Here is a 15,544-nt window from a genome sequence, read left to right on the forward strand (position 1 = left end):
GTTTGGTTTCAGCAGAGATTCCTTCATGCCTGACAAACTGTTAGACTAAAACATAAAAGAATTCATAAAGATCGTTGCTCTGGCCTTAATGCAATGGTAAACTTGGTTAGTGCAGGGCATGACTGGGGAGGGTCTATATTCACTATGTTTTCACAGTTTATTAAAAAAAAAAAAAAAGCTGGTGGCCAAAAAATTCAACCGATATTCAGCTGCCGTACGGTAACGCCAAACAAACGCTAAGACTGTTGGCCCTTGTTTTGTACAGTGGGTCCTGGGGACAAGGTGCCATTTCCTTGTGATTAGCTGAAAGGATGGAAAAAGTAAAGTAAAGCCAAATTTATCGAACACTTGCTGTATGGTGGGGACTGTGCCAAAGCACGTTATACTTGTTGTCTCACATAATTAGGCTAAGTCACACCTATTATTTTCAACTTTCAACTTCCACCGATATGAGCCTTGATTATCTCTCTGATCAAATCTCACGTTTTCTTTCCCCGTTGGCCTGAGCTACACAGGTCTTCACGCTAGTTCTTGAATACTCCTTGCTTGTTCCCACGTCAGCTTGTGAACCTTCTCCAGCATATGCCTGATGTTCAACAAATATCTGTTGAATGCATGCATGTGTGAAATGAAGGGGCTGAATTGGCTTATCTACAGGGAGAATGGGGAATTTCCAGGTTTATGAATTCCACTGCCCTCCCCGCTTCACCTCCTGTTGAACAAGGAAAAAAGAAAGGAGAAAAGGAAAAAATAAGAAAGAAAGAAAGAAAGAAAGAAAGAAAGAAAGAAAGAAAGAAAGAAAGAAAGAAAGGAAGAAAGAAAGGAAAAAAGGGAAAGAAAGAAAGGAAGAAATCTCACATTAAGCTAGGGCATTACTCATTGAGAAAGTCAGGGGAAAGGAGATTAGTGGTGGGAAAAATGACTCCCATCTTACTTGAGGCTCGATCACCAGTGTTTAATTAGCCAGGACACCCCAGTCCCCAACACTAAGGCTCTCACAGAATCTTGCACATAGGAGGCCTGTAAAAAGTATCTGGTGTTTTCTTTCCCCCGAGCTGCTGGCGACAGCAGCGTGAGTGGGCATGAGGGACATGGTGTCTCAAGACCCCGCCTACTCTGTCTCTGGTCGTCACATCAGCAAGGTAGGGTGGATGCAGCAAAACCCAGAGGAGTATTTTTATTCTCCTGATGTAGTCATACATAACAGCTATTTTAATAAGACACACCCAGAGACCCTGGGACATTGTTCTGAGATTTTCTTTCAGTAAAAATGTGCTAAAATGAAAAAAGCCTGTCTGGGGAGAGGCTCAGAAGTATCAGTAAATCAGTAGCCGACCTTACTGTGGACGTGGGTAGAGCTTGTCCAAGGTCGTCTTCAGCTTCTCCACCTCTTCCCTGCAAGGTGCCCATTTCAGACCTGGTTTCCTCTCACACCCTCAGCAGCTCTGAGTCCCCACTGGTCCCAGGTAGGAGGGGAGGGCGGAGCCAGGGCAGGTGGGAGGAGAGCTATTTGGAGGTGGGTGGGACCTCCGTCACCCACTGTGGGTGTCAACTAATCTGTTTATGGGCAGGCGGGCTCTGAGCTGCACAGTTAATATGTGCTGATACACTCTGCACTCCTTAAGTAATTGCATTTTTTGACAAGGATATCCCTTTGCTCTGAATCGCTTTTGGTGTAGCGTTGTCTGACACACACAGCCACGTACACAGAGTGTGTTGCTCGGAAGGTGACCTGACCAGGTGTTCTGCCCTCTGCGCATGTAGGGGAAATACGTGGTCTGCTTTGACCCACTGGACGGATCTTCGAACATCGACTGCCTGGCCTCCATTGGAACCATATTTGCCATCTACAGAAAGGTGAGTAAACAGTATGCTCTGTAACACCTCCTTCCTCTGGTGGTTCCAAACGTTCCTGGGCTGGGAGCCACGAGTCTGGAGTTCTAACCTCGGTCCTCCCACTAACCAGACACACCGTGGCAGGCAAGCCATGAACCTCGCTCTGCCTCGGGCTCCTCCTTGAATACCCGAATCGCTCATTTCCTTCAGTCCTGTTCTTGGCGTTCCTAGGAAGGGAGGGTGAGCTGATAGATGGGGCCTTGTTCTGAAAATCTGGAGGCAACACAGATGCCAGACGTGGAATTAGGTTCCTGGTGGCATCTGAAGGCCGCTCTGTTCCTTCCTTGTGTATCTTAAATCTTACTGCGTTTGCTTTCTGTTGCTGCTGTAACCATTCACCACACATTTAGAGGCTTAAAACAACCTCCATTAATTATCACCCAGTTCTTGGGTCACAAGTTTGGCAGGCACGGCTAGGTTCTCTGGCTTGTAAGGCCAAAATCTTGGTGTCAGCCAGCCTGGCATCCTATTGAGAAGAATTCGCTTCCAGGCTCGCTTAGGCTGTTGGCAAAATTCACTGAAACTGTCAACATCCATCCCCGCACATAGTTACAATTTGTGTGTGTGTGTATGAGAGTGTGTGTGTGTGTGTGTGTGTGTGTGTGTGTGTGTGTGTGATGAGGACTTTTAAGATCTACTCTCACAGCCACTTTCAAATAGACAATACAGTATTTTTTTTTAAACACCTTTATTGGAGTATAATTGCTTTAAAATGGTATGTTGGTTTCTGCTTTATAACAAAGTGAATCAGCTATACATATACATATATCCCCATATCTCCTCCCTCTTGCATCTCCCATCCACCATCCCTATCCCACCCCTCTAGGTGGACACAAAGCACTGAGCTGATCTCCCTGTGCTATGTGGCTGCTTCCCACTAGCTATCTATTTTACATTTGGTAGTGTATATAAGTCCATGCCACTCTCTCACTTCATCCCAGCTTACCCTTCCCATTCCCACGTCCTCAAGTCCATTCTATACATCTGCATCTTTATTCCTATCCTGTCCCTAGTTTCTTCAGAACAATTTTCTTTTTTTTTTAGATTCCATATATATGTATTAGCATACAGTATTGTTTTTCTATTTCTTACTTCAGCCTGTATGACAGACTCTAGGTCCATCCACCTCACTACAAATAACTCAGTTTCGTTTCTTTTTATGGCTGAGTAATATTCCATTGTATATATGTGCCACATCTTCTTTATCCATTCATCTGTCGATGGACACTTAGGTTGCTTCCATGTCCTGGCTATTGTAAATAGAGCTGCAGTGGACATTGTGGTACATGACTCTTTTTGAATTATCGTTTTCTCAAGGTATATGCCCAGTAGTGGGATTTCTGGGTTGTATGGTAGTTCTATTTCTAGTTTTTTAAGGAACCTCCATACTGTTCTCCATAGTGGCTGTATCAATTTACATTGCCACCAACAGTGCAAGAGGGTTCCCTTTTCTCCACACCCTCTCCAGCACTTATTGTTTGTAGATTTTTTTTTTTTTTTTTCTGTATGTGGGCCTCTCACTGTTGTGGCCTCTCCCGTTGCGGAGCACAGGCTCCGGACGCGCAGGCTCAGCGGCCATGGCTCACGGCCCAGCTGCTCCGCAGCATGTGGAATCCTCCCAGACTGGGGCACGAACCCATGTCCCCTGCACCGGCAGGTGGACTTTCAACCACTGTGCCACCAGGGAAGCCCTGTTTGTAGATTTTTTGATGATGACCATTCTGACTGGTGTGAGGTGATATGTCATTGTAGTTTTGATTTGCATTTCCCTAATGATTAGTGATGTTGAGCATTCTTTCATGTGTTTGTTGGTTGTCTGTATATCTTCTTTGGAGAAATGTCTATTTAGATCTTCTGCCCATTTTTGGATGGGGTTGTTTGCTTTTTTGATATTGAGCTGCATGAGCTGCTTGTAAATTTTGGAGATTAGTCCTTTGTCAGTTGCTTCATTTACAAATATTTTCTCCCATTCTGAGGGTTGTCTTTTCATCTTGTTTATGTTTTCCTTCGGTGTGCAAAAGCTTTTAAGATTCATTAGGTCCCATTTGTTTATTTTTGTTTTTATTTCCATTTCTCTAGGAGGTGGGACAAAAAGGATCTTGCTGTGATTTATGTCATACAGTGTTCTGCCTATGTTTTCCTCTAAGAGTTTGATAGTTTCTGGCCTTACATTTAGGTCTTTAATCCATTTTGAGTTTATTTTTGTGCATGGTGTTAGGGAGTGTTCTAATTTCATTCTTTTACATGCAGCTGTCCAGTTGTCCCAGCACCATTTATTGAAGAGGCTGTCTTTTGTCCATTGTATATTCTTGCCACCTTTATCAAAGATAAGATGACCATATGTGCATGAGTTTATCTCTGGGCTTTCTATCCTGTTCCATTGATCTATATTTCTGTTTTTGTGCCAGTACCATACTGTCTTGATTACTGTAGCTTTGTAGTATAGTCTGAAGTCTGGGAGCCTGATTCCTCCAGCTCCGTTTTTCTTTCTCAAGATTGCTTTGGGTATTCGGGGTCTTTTGTATCTCCATACAAATTGTGAAATATTTTGTTCTAGTTCTGCGAAAAATTCCATTGGTAGTTTGATAAGGATTGCATTGAATGTGTAGATTGCTTTGGGTAGTACAGTCATTTTCACAATGTTAGTTCTTCCAATCCAAGAACATGGTACATCTCTCCATCTGTTTGTATCATCTTTAATTTCTTTCATCAGTGTCTTATAGTTTTCTTCATACAGGTCTTTTGTCTCCTTAGGTAGGCTTATTACAAGGTATTTTATTCTTTTTGTTGCAATGGTAAATGGGAGTGTTTCCTTAATTTCTCTTTCAGGTTTTTCATCATTGGTGTATAGGAGTGCAACAGATTTCTGTGCATTAATTTTTTATCCTGCTACTTTACCAAATTCATTGAGTAGCTCTAGTAGTTTTCTGGTAACGTCTTTAGGATTCTCTATGTATAGTACCTTGTCATCGGCAAACAGTGACAGCTTTACTTCTTCTTTTCCGATTTGGATTCCTTTGATTTCTTTTTCTTCTCTGATTGCTGTGGCTAAAACTTCCAAAACTATGTTGAATAATAGTGGTGAGAGTGGGCAACCTTGTCTTGTTCCTGATCTTAGTGGAAATGCTTTCAGTTTTTCACTGTTAAGAATGATGTTGGCCATGGGTTTGTCATATACAGACTTTATTACGTTGAGGTAGTTTCCCTCTCTGCCTACTTTCTGGAGGATTTTTATCATAAATGGGTGTTGAATTTTGTTGAAAGCTTTTTCTGCATCTATTGAGATGATCATATGGTTTTTTTCCTTCAATTTGTTAATATGGTGTATCACATTGATTGGTTTGTATATATTGAAGAATCCTTGCATTCCTGGGATAAACCCCACTTGATCATGGTGTATGATCCTTTTAATGTGCTGTTGGATTCTGTTTGCTAGTATTTTGTTGAGGATTTTTGCATCTATGTTCATCAGTGATATTGGCCTGTAGTTTTCTTTCTTTGTGGCATCTTTGTCTTGTTTTGGTATCAGGGTGATGGTGGCCTTGTCTAATGAGGTTGGTAGTGTTCCTCTCTCTGCTATATTTTGGAAGAGTTTGAGAAGCATAGGTGTTAGCTCTTCTCTAAATGTTTGATAGAATTTGCCTGGAAGCCATCTGGTCCTGGGCTTTTGTTTGTTGGACGATTTTTAATCACAGTTCCAATTTCAGAGCTTGTGATTGGTCTGTTTACATTTCCTATTTCTTCTTGGTTCAGTCTTGGAATGCTGTGCTCTTCTAAGATTGTGCCTATTTCTTCCAGGTTGTCCATTTTATTGGCATATAGTTACTTGTAGTAATCTCTCATGATCCTTTGTATTTCTGCAGTGTCAGTTGTTGCTTCTCCTTTTTCATTTCTAATTCTATTATTTGAGTCTTCTCCCTTTTTTTCTTGATGAGTCTGGCTAATGGTTTATCAGTTTTGTTTATCTTCTCAAAGAACCTGCTTTTAGTTTTATTGCTCTTAGCTACTGTTTCCTTCATTTCTGTTTCATTTATTTCTGATCTTATCTTTATGATTTCTTTCCTTTTGCTAACTTCGGGGATTTTTTGTTCTTCTTTCTCTAATTGCATTAGGTGTAAGTTTAGGTTGTTTATTTGAGGTGTTTCTTGTTTCTTGAGGTAGGATTTTATGGCTATAAACTTCCCTCTTAAAACTGCTTTTGCTGCATCCCATAGGTTTTGGGTTGTCTTGTTTTCATTGTCATTTGTTTCTTGGTATTTTTTGATTTCCTCAGTGATCTCTTGGTTATTAAGTAGTGTATTGTGTAGCCTCCATGTATTTGTATTTTTGTACAGATTTTTTCCTGTAATTGATACCTAGTCTCATAGCATTGTGGTCAGAAAATATAGTTGATACGATTTCAATTTTCTTAAATTTACCAAGGCTTGATTTGTGATCCAAGATATGATCTATCCTGGATTATGTCCCATGAGCAGTTGAGAAGAAAGTGTGACAACATGGTATTATTAACTCTAGTCTCGAAGCTGTACATTACATCCCCAGGACTTACTCATCTTATAATTGGAAGTCTGTACTTTTGACCACCTTCACTTATTTCACCTACCCCACCCCTTGCTTCTGGAAACTACCAATCTGTTCTCTGTATCTATGAGCTTTTTTTTTTTTTTAGAGTCCACATGTAAGTGAGATCATACAGTATTTGTCCTTCTCTGACTTATTTCACTTAGCATAATGCCTTCAAAGTCCATCCATATTGTTATGAATGGCGGGATTTCCTTGTTCTTTATTGCTGAATTTTATGTATATATATCTGTGAAAGAGTGATTTCATGTCCTTCAGGTATATACCCAGAAGTGTAATTGCTGGATCTTATATAGCTCTATATTTAATTTTTGGAAGAACCTCCATACTGTTTTCCATAGTGGCTTCACGAATTTACATTCCTACAAGCAGTGCCCGAGGATTCCCTTCTCTCCACATCCTCACTGACACTTTTTATTGCTGATATTTTTGATATTAGTCATTCTGACAGGTGTGAGGTGCTATCTCATTGTGGTTTTGATTTGCATTTCCCTGATGATTAGTGATGTTGAGCACCTTTTCATATAACCATTGGCCCTTTGTATGCCTTCTTTGGAAAAATGTCTATTCAGTCAGATCATTTGTTTTTATGCCATTGAGTTGTGTGAGTTCTTTTTATATTTTGGATATTAATCCCTTATTCTATGTATTATCTCCAAATATTTTTTTCTTTTTCATTTTGTTGATGGTCTTAATAGCTTCTTAAAGCCAACTGATTTAAAAACAAAGAGGAATAATGGGGGAGGCTCTGCATGTGTGTGGACAGGGAGTATGTAGGAAATCTCCGTATCTTTCTCACAATTTTTCTGTGACCCTAAAACTGTTCTCAAAAAAATGAAGTCTTTGAAACAAAAAAAGAGGAATATTACTACACGTAATATGGGATATTCACACTTGAATTTTGGTGATTTTGAATACAGAGATTTTGTCTTAAAATTCAAATAAACCAGAGGCTTTGAAGGCTAGTGCAAATAACCATAGATTTTCTCTGATACTGTTTCTAAAGAAGTGGGGCAAGTTTGAGAAATGAATGAGACATGAAGAGAAAGCTTTGTGATGCTTAAGCAATATCTAATGAGAGAGCAGCTTGCTTCAGAGACCTCATGGGGCTGTCACAGCCTCTTAGAACCTTATCAAAGCCAGGGATGATGCCCGTTTCTGACCAGGATTTCTTTGATTTTCTATAAGCATCAAGATAGAAGTTTCAGGACTGTCAGAGAACTGTCAAAAGTATTTTCTTCCCCTTATCTCTGAAGAGCATTGCTAAAACACCCTTCATGATGTCCCATACTGCTTTCAGCTCCCTGTTCTATGATTTTCCTTTTTCTTGAAGTTGACATTTTCCATTTCCAACAGTCACACATTAGACAAAGTGCAAACTCTCTCCCTTCAAGACATCCAGAACTTTTGGATACAATATATCATCCTTTAAATTCGTGGCTGAGCTCATTGAAATGAACAAGCAATAAACACAAGGTAAGGGGCGGAGGACCAGAATCAGAAAAGTGAAAACCAGAGGCTTAAGAGGAGGACTGAGGGAGTTGTCCTGATGTGAGGAGCTGGTCTTGTTGATCTGAGTAAATCAAGGGTGTGGGTTTTAACACCCCTACAGGGTCAGGAGACCCCGTCTCCCATTATTATGGGTAAGTCAACCTCACCAAAATTCTACTCTTTTACTGACATAAGGATACATAGACCAGTGGAACACAAAAGAGATCCTAGAGATAAACCCACACACGAATGATTGCCTGATTTATGAAAAGGCAATACTGAAGTTTAATTTGTACAGGATGATCCCTTCAATAAGTGATGCTGGTCCAGGTGAATATCGGTATGAGAAAAAATTAACTTGACTCCTACTTCACACCATACACAAAGATTAATTAAAGACCAGAGACTTCACTGTAAAAAACAAAGCTATAAAGCTCCTAGAAAAAAAACCACAGGAGAATATCTCCATGCCTTTGGGGAAGGTAAAGATTTTTTAAACGAGACATAACAAGTACTAACCATGAAGGAAAAGGCTAGTAAACTGGGCTTCATTGAAACTAAGAACTTTGGTTCATCAAAAGACAACATTAAGGATGGACCTAGAGATTGTCATACTGAGTGAAGTAAGTCAGACAAAAATAAATATATGATATCGTTTATATGTGGAATCTAAAATAATGGTACAAATGAACCTATTTACAAAACAGAAATAGGATCACAGATATAGAAAACACACTTATGGTTACCAAGGGGGAAGGGGAGGGAGGGGTAAATTGGGAGATTGGGATTGACATATACACACTACTATATATAAAATAGATAACTAATAAGAACCTGCTATATAGCACAGGGAACTCTACTCAATACTCAATAATGACCGATATGGGAATGGAATCTAAAAAAGGGTGGATATATGTATATGTATAAGTGATTCATTTTGCTGTACAGCAGAAAGTAACACAACATTGTAAATCAACTATACTCTAATAAAAATTAATTTTAAAAAAAGACAACATTAAGAGAGTAAAAAGGCAACTACAGACGGATGGAAAAATTTTCAATGCATACATCCAACAGAGAACTCGTATACAGAATAAATAAAGAACTCCTACAAATCAATAAAAAATACTGTCGATCTTATCAAAGGAATGGGCAAAAGACTTGAACAGGAACTTCAAAAAAGAGATTTTTTTCCCCAGCTTGTTAATAAGCACATGAGAGATGCTCAACATCATTAGTCATCAGGGAAATGGACATGGAAACAGCACTGAGACATCATTTACCACCCGCCCGCAACCAGAGTGGCTAAAATTAAAAAGACTAACCATACCAACTGTAGATGAAGAAACTGGAATTCTAATATATTGGTGGTGGGAGTAGAAAATGATACAAACACTTCAGAAAAATTAAACATATACTGATTAAACATATACTGATACACTATGGCCCAGCAAGTCCACTCCTGGAGTGCACCCAGGATAAATGGGTGCCTGTGTTTGCCAAAAGATGTGTACAAATTATTCATAAAAGACCCAAACTGAAAAAAATCAAAAAGTGTATCAACATAAGAATGGATAAATAAACTGTGATATAGTCACACGACAAAAAGCTACATAGCAATGCAAAAGAACGAACTATTGCTATGTGCAACAGCACAGATAAAATCACAAAGACATATGTTGTGAAACATAAGCCAGATACAAAAGAACACATGCTTTGTAATTTCATTTATAAGACGTTCCAAAACAGTCAAAGCTAATTATTCTTTTGATGTCCAGATGATAAATGCCAGAATAGAGGTTACCTTGGGGGAGGTGATAGTGACAAAAGAGGGTATAAGAGAAACTGCTAGGTGGCTGGAAATATTCTATAAATTGATCTTAGTAGTTACATCAGTATGTACTATATATATGTAAAAATTCATCAAACTGTATAGTTAAGATTTGTGTGCTTTGCTATATGTAATTTATACCTCAATTAAAAGAAAAATAATCAACTTTCCAAAAAAAGACACTATAAATAAAATTAAAAGGCAGATGACAATTGAGGAAAATGTTTGTAACATATAAGGTATTTATATCTTTCATATATAAAAAGCTATTAAACTTAAAAATAAGAAGATGAGTACCCCGATAGAAAAATAGGCAATGACATCAAACAGGCAACTTACAAAATGAGAAATAAAAATGGTCAATAAATATATAAAAATTTACTTTATTAATTATACAAAATGGAAATTAAAGCAGATGTCTTTTTTTGCACCTATCAAACTGGCCAAGTTGAAAAGACAATACTATCTTATGTTTATCAGATTCTGCACGGCAACTTTTCAATATGTATCAAAAGTATTTTACCCAATACTTTTATTATTTGGAATTTCTCTTGAGAAAATAATCAGAGAAACACATGTTTATGCACTAGATTTTTCATCTCAGAGTCGTTCTGATATTTTAAAACATTTGGAGACATCAAAAGGATAATATAATACTATAACTAACTCTACACACATAAATTTGATAACTTAGATGAAGTAGACCAATTCTTTAAAAAGCACACTACTATTACTCACTCAGTATGAAACAGATAATTTGAACAGCCCTATAATTACTAAGAAAATAGAGTTCAAAAGAGAGATCTCTAGGCCCAGATGGTTTCACTGGAGAATTATACCAAATGATTAAAGATGATTCAATCTCTTCTAGAAAAGAGAAGGGAAAGGAATACTTCCCAGTCTATTTTCTAAAGCCAGCATTACGCAGATACCAAAACCAGATGAAGACAGTTCAGAAAGGAAAACTACAGACCAATATCTCTCATGAATAGATGCAAAATCTTCAACATAATATTAACAAATAAAATTCAACAATGCATAAAAAGAATTATATACCATGAGTAAGTGGGTTTACTCCAGTGATGGAAAGCTGGTTCAATATTCAGAAATCAGTCAGTGTAATCCACCACATCAACAAGCTTAAAGAAGAAAAATCATAGAACCATGTCCATCAATGAAGAATAATCATTTGACAAAATTCAACACTCAGTTATAAAACAAAACAAAACAAACAAACAAGAACTCTCAGGAAGCAAGAAATAGAGGGGAAACTTCCCTCAACTTGATAAAGAACATCTATAAAAAGACAACAGCTAACATTATATTTAACAGTGAAAGACAAAATGCTTTTTCTCTAAAATCAAGAACAAGGGAAAGATGTCCAATCTCACCACTGTTATTCAACATAATGCTGAAAGAGCTAGCCGGGGCAGTGAGACCAGAAAAAGAAATAAAACCATACAGATTGGAATGAAAAACTGTCGATAGGATGGTCCATGTAGAGAACTCCTAAGGAATCTACAAACACCAAAACCAAAGCCGGCTTCCTAGAACTAATAAGTGAGTTCAGCAAGGTCACAGGATACAAAATCAACATACAAAGATCAATTGGATTTCTATATATCAGCAATAAACATATGGTAACCAAACTTTAAAATATGATACAATTTACAGTTACTCAAAAAAAAAGGAATAGTAATTCTACCAGTAATTACTGATGAAAGTAATCAAATAATATGTCTTGTATGGAGAAACATACCATGTTCATGGGTTGGAAGACTCAACATTGTAAAGGATGTTAATTCTCCCCAAACTGATATATGTATAAGTTTGACTCAATTTCTCTCAAAATCCTGGCAAGATATTTTGTAGATATAGATAAGGTTATTCTAAAAGTTAAGACTGTATGATATTAACAGAGGGACAGACTAATGTTCAATGGAACAGAACAGAGAACCCAAAAATGGTTTCACACAATTTATGGCTAACAGCTTTTGACAAAGTTGTGAAAACAATTCAATGGAAAAAGGAGTCTTTTCAACAATTAATGCTGGAGCGACTGCATATCCACAGAGGGAAAAAAAAAGAACTCAACCTAAACTTTATACCAAAATCATCTCAAAATAGATTCCAGGTTTAAAGGTAAAACTTTATTTTTTATTATTATTTTTGGCTGCGCGGCACGGCTTGCGGGATCTCAGTTCCCTGACCAGAGATTGAACCCGGGCCACGGCAGTGAAAGGCCGGAATCCTAACCACTGCACCACCAGGGAAGTCCCTCCTTGCCTTTCTGAGCACAAGGAAGTAGGGAGGGATGAGCCCTTCAAGAGATACCTCGAAAAGTAGGTTGTGAAATCCAGTCTCAGGTGTGGCTCTGCCCCTCCTTCAAGGACATTCGCTCTTCCTTCATCAGCATGCCTGCCTTGCCCCGTCTCTCTGAATTCCCATTCCCATTGTCACTGTTAGTGCTGCTGGCCAAAGAGAGAGGCTTCCTCAAGAAAACGTCCAGAACTGTAGACTTGGGGACAGACAGGGGCAGTGTCTTCAAGGGGCAGCACATGGACGGTGACGAGCTCTGGGCCCAGCTGCCCGGGTTGACTCCAGCTCCTCTTGATGTTGGGTGAGTTATCCAGTCGCTCAGGCTCTGAGTTCTTCATCTGAACAATGGAGGTCATAACGGTATCTACCTTGGAGTGCCGTTGTGTATGTAGAATGAGGTACTGCACAAAATCAGAGCTCAATGACCTTGGTCGTTATAATCATCAAGGAGCATGGGTTATGATTTTTAAGAGAAGGTGTAGTTTTAGCACTTTGGGGTGCTGTTCTTGGCAGGATGGCGACAAATACGTTCAGAAAACAGGGAGAAGTCCAAGAATGGCCTTTGCAATGGTTCAGCTAGAACCATTCATTAACATGGCAACGCGTTTCCTCCAGATGCATTTGTTGTGACTTGAAATTCTAGAACTGCGTTTCCTTCAGTGGTTCAAGTAGATCTGGCAAAGGGTTCTCTCCAGAGACAGTAATGTTTCCCTTTTATCTTTTGCAGACCTCAGAGGATGAGCCTTCTGAAAAGGACGCCCTGCAGCCTGGCCGCAACATTGTAGCCGCAGGCTATGCACTCTATGGAAGTGCAACACTGGTGGCTCTTTCCACTGGGCAAGGAGTGGACCTCTTCATGCTTGACCCAGTAGGTACCCAATAAGAGAGTATGGGCCTTTGTGCTTTAATTCCTGTCCTCTGAGATAATTTCCTAGTCATTCCTAATACTTGCTCTTGCGACCAGAGAGTCTAGTTTGGAGAGCCAACAGAATCATCTAAAAACATTAAGAACCTCTGTTCAAGTGAGGGCATTTGAGGGGTTCTACGAAGTCAATCATAGCAACTCAGGCCCGGTTCTTAAGGAATTTATGACCAAAAAATGCATTCAGTTTCTTTGGTTTATGGGAATACAATGACTTAAGAATCCCGATGATGCCAATTTCCAGCCAGAAGCATGGATTCTTTAGAGTAGCACCATCCACTAGAACTTTCTGTGATGATGGCTATGTTCTGTAATCTGTACTGTCTGTTACGGTGGCTACTAGCTTCCTGTGACCATTGAACATTTGCTGTGTGGTTAGTGTGACTAAGAAACTGGGTTTCTAAATTTTATTTCTTTTTAATTAACTTAAATAGCCACATGTGACTAGTGGCTACCCTACTGGACACCAGTTTGGAGGACTTCCCCTAATACACATGTTCTTCCCAATGGGAGGAGTGACTGGTAGAAAGCTATTTTATCAGATTCTGTGTTGTTCTCCACACTTTCCACAATGAGAAAATGCTCAGAAGGGGAAGAAGCACAACCTCTGGGTAGATGAAAAATATGATAACATGACGCCGTTTGGAGGACGACATAATTGGATAAAGACACAAGAGTTCAAAAATAAAGGGTGAGCCTTCATGGCAAATGTACATTAAAAATGTTCAGGAGAAATTTTGGAAAATATGTGTAACTTATAGAATTTCTCTTTTAAATGCTGGATGTTTTTCTTATTACTTGTGAACTACTTTGCTAAATATAATCAGGTCCTGTGAAAACTCAAATATTTTTTTTGCGGTATGCAGGCCTCTCACTGTTGTGGCCTCTCCCGTTGTGGAGCACAGGCTCCGGACGCGCAGACTCAGCGGCCATGGCTCACGGGCCCAGCCGCTCCATGGCATGTGGGATCTTCCCGGACCAGGGCACGAACCCGTGTCCCCTGCATCGGCAGGTGGACTCTCAACCACTGCACCACCAGGGAAGCCCTCAAATAATTTTGAACAAAGTCCATTTCAAAATTTCCAGTATTCTGTGAAGCAAAAGCTATTGTTCAGTATTTCAACTTAATTTGAAATTACAAATGTTTATTGAGCATCTAGTGTGTCCCCAAATACCATTCTAGGCAGTGGAGGGAGATAATGCACTGATCAAACAAACATTTTAGACAAACATTTCAGGATTTTACATGCTGGTGCATGTGAAACCGCACAACTCAGATTGGGACTTGAACTGTCTTTTAATTGAGATCACACACCTGGTCTCAGGTCTCAGGTTCTTTATGTCTCATCGCAGAAAGAATTCAGTGAGAGACAAAGTGATATGTGAGAAGTGGATTTACTTAGAGAGATACACATTCCATGCACAGAATCTGCCTCAAAAGGCAAGAATGGCCACAGGACATGGGGTTGTCTTGGAAAGTGAGAGTGGCCAAAGCAGAAACGTATTCCACAGACAGAGTGTGGGCCATCTCAGAGGGCCATCTCAGAAGGCAAGAGGCCCGGAAATATGGGGTGGTTAGCTTCTTATGGGCTGAGTAATTTCATAGGCTAACGAGTGGGAGGGTTATTCCAACTATTTTGGGGAAGGGGCAGAAATTTCCAGGAATTGGGCCACTGCCCACTTTTTGGCCTTTTATGGTCATCCTTGGAACTGTTATGGTGCTGGTAGGTGTGTCATTTAGCATATGCTGGTGTATTACATTGAGCGTATATATACGAGGCTCAAGGTCCACTGGAAGTCAAGTCTTCTGCCATCTTGAGCCTAATTGATTCTAACCAGTTTTTGTTGTGTCCTCAATGGCTCTGTCATTCTTTTAAAGGTTGTGCCCTGTCCCCTTCTTTCCTGTTTCACATGTGAGTGAAGGGAAGGGGGTTACAAATTTCAAAACAGTTAAACTAAACTTTATAGTATGGAAATCTGGTATCTTTTATTTTTTTAATATTTATTTATTATTTTTTAAAATTATTTATTTATTTATTTTTGGCTGCGTTGGGTCTTCGTTGCTGCATGTGGGCTTTCTCTAGTTGTGGTGAGTGGGGGCTGCTCTTTGTTGCGGTGCGTGGGCTTCTCATTGCTGTGGCTTCTCTTGTTGCGGAGCATGGGCTCTAGGCGCACAGGCTTCAGTAGTTGTGTCATGTGGGCTCAGTAGTTGTGGCTTGCAGGCGCTAGAGTGCAGGCTTAGTAGTTGTGGTGCACGGGCTTAGTTGCTCCGCGGCATGTGGGATCTTCCTGGACCAGGGCTTGAACCCGTGTCCCCTTGCATTGGCAGGCAGATTCTTAACCACTGCACCACCAGGGAAGTCCATCTGGTACATTTTAAAGTCTAAATTTTTCACATATAAACCCATCAGAGCAAAACGCATTGCTGTGTTGGTTTACTGATGCTCTAATTTCTCCTTATTTTCGTAGAAGCAGGAATCTGTAGTTCACAAATAATGTTACTG

General features: G+C 39.6%; 1 protein-coding gene across 2 annotated transcripts in view; it reads left to right on the forward strand.

Annotated features, from left to right (window-relative positions):
* FBP2 (fructose-bisphosphatase 2) overlaps positions 1-15,544 on the forward strand; it is a 39,781-nt gene that overhangs the window by 5,356 nt on the left and 18,881 nt on the right. For both annotated transcript variants that reach the window (XM_073805987.1, XM_004320925.4), the window contains exons 3-4: positions 1,765-1,857; positions 12,846-12,986. In XM_073805987.1, coding sequence (XP_073662088.1) covers positions 1,765-1,857; positions 12,846-12,986 — 234 coding nt within the window. The remainder of the gene's footprint in view (positions 1-1,764; positions 1,858-12,845; positions 12,987-15,544) is intronic.

The sequence above is a fragment of the Tursiops truncatus genome, chromosome 6 (genome assembly GCF_011762595.2).
Source record: "Tursiops truncatus isolate mTurTru1 chromosome 6, mTurTru1.mat.Y, whole genome shotgun sequence".
Lineage (NCBI taxonomy): Eukaryota > Metazoa > Chordata > Mammalia > Artiodactyla > Delphinidae > Tursiops > Tursiops truncatus.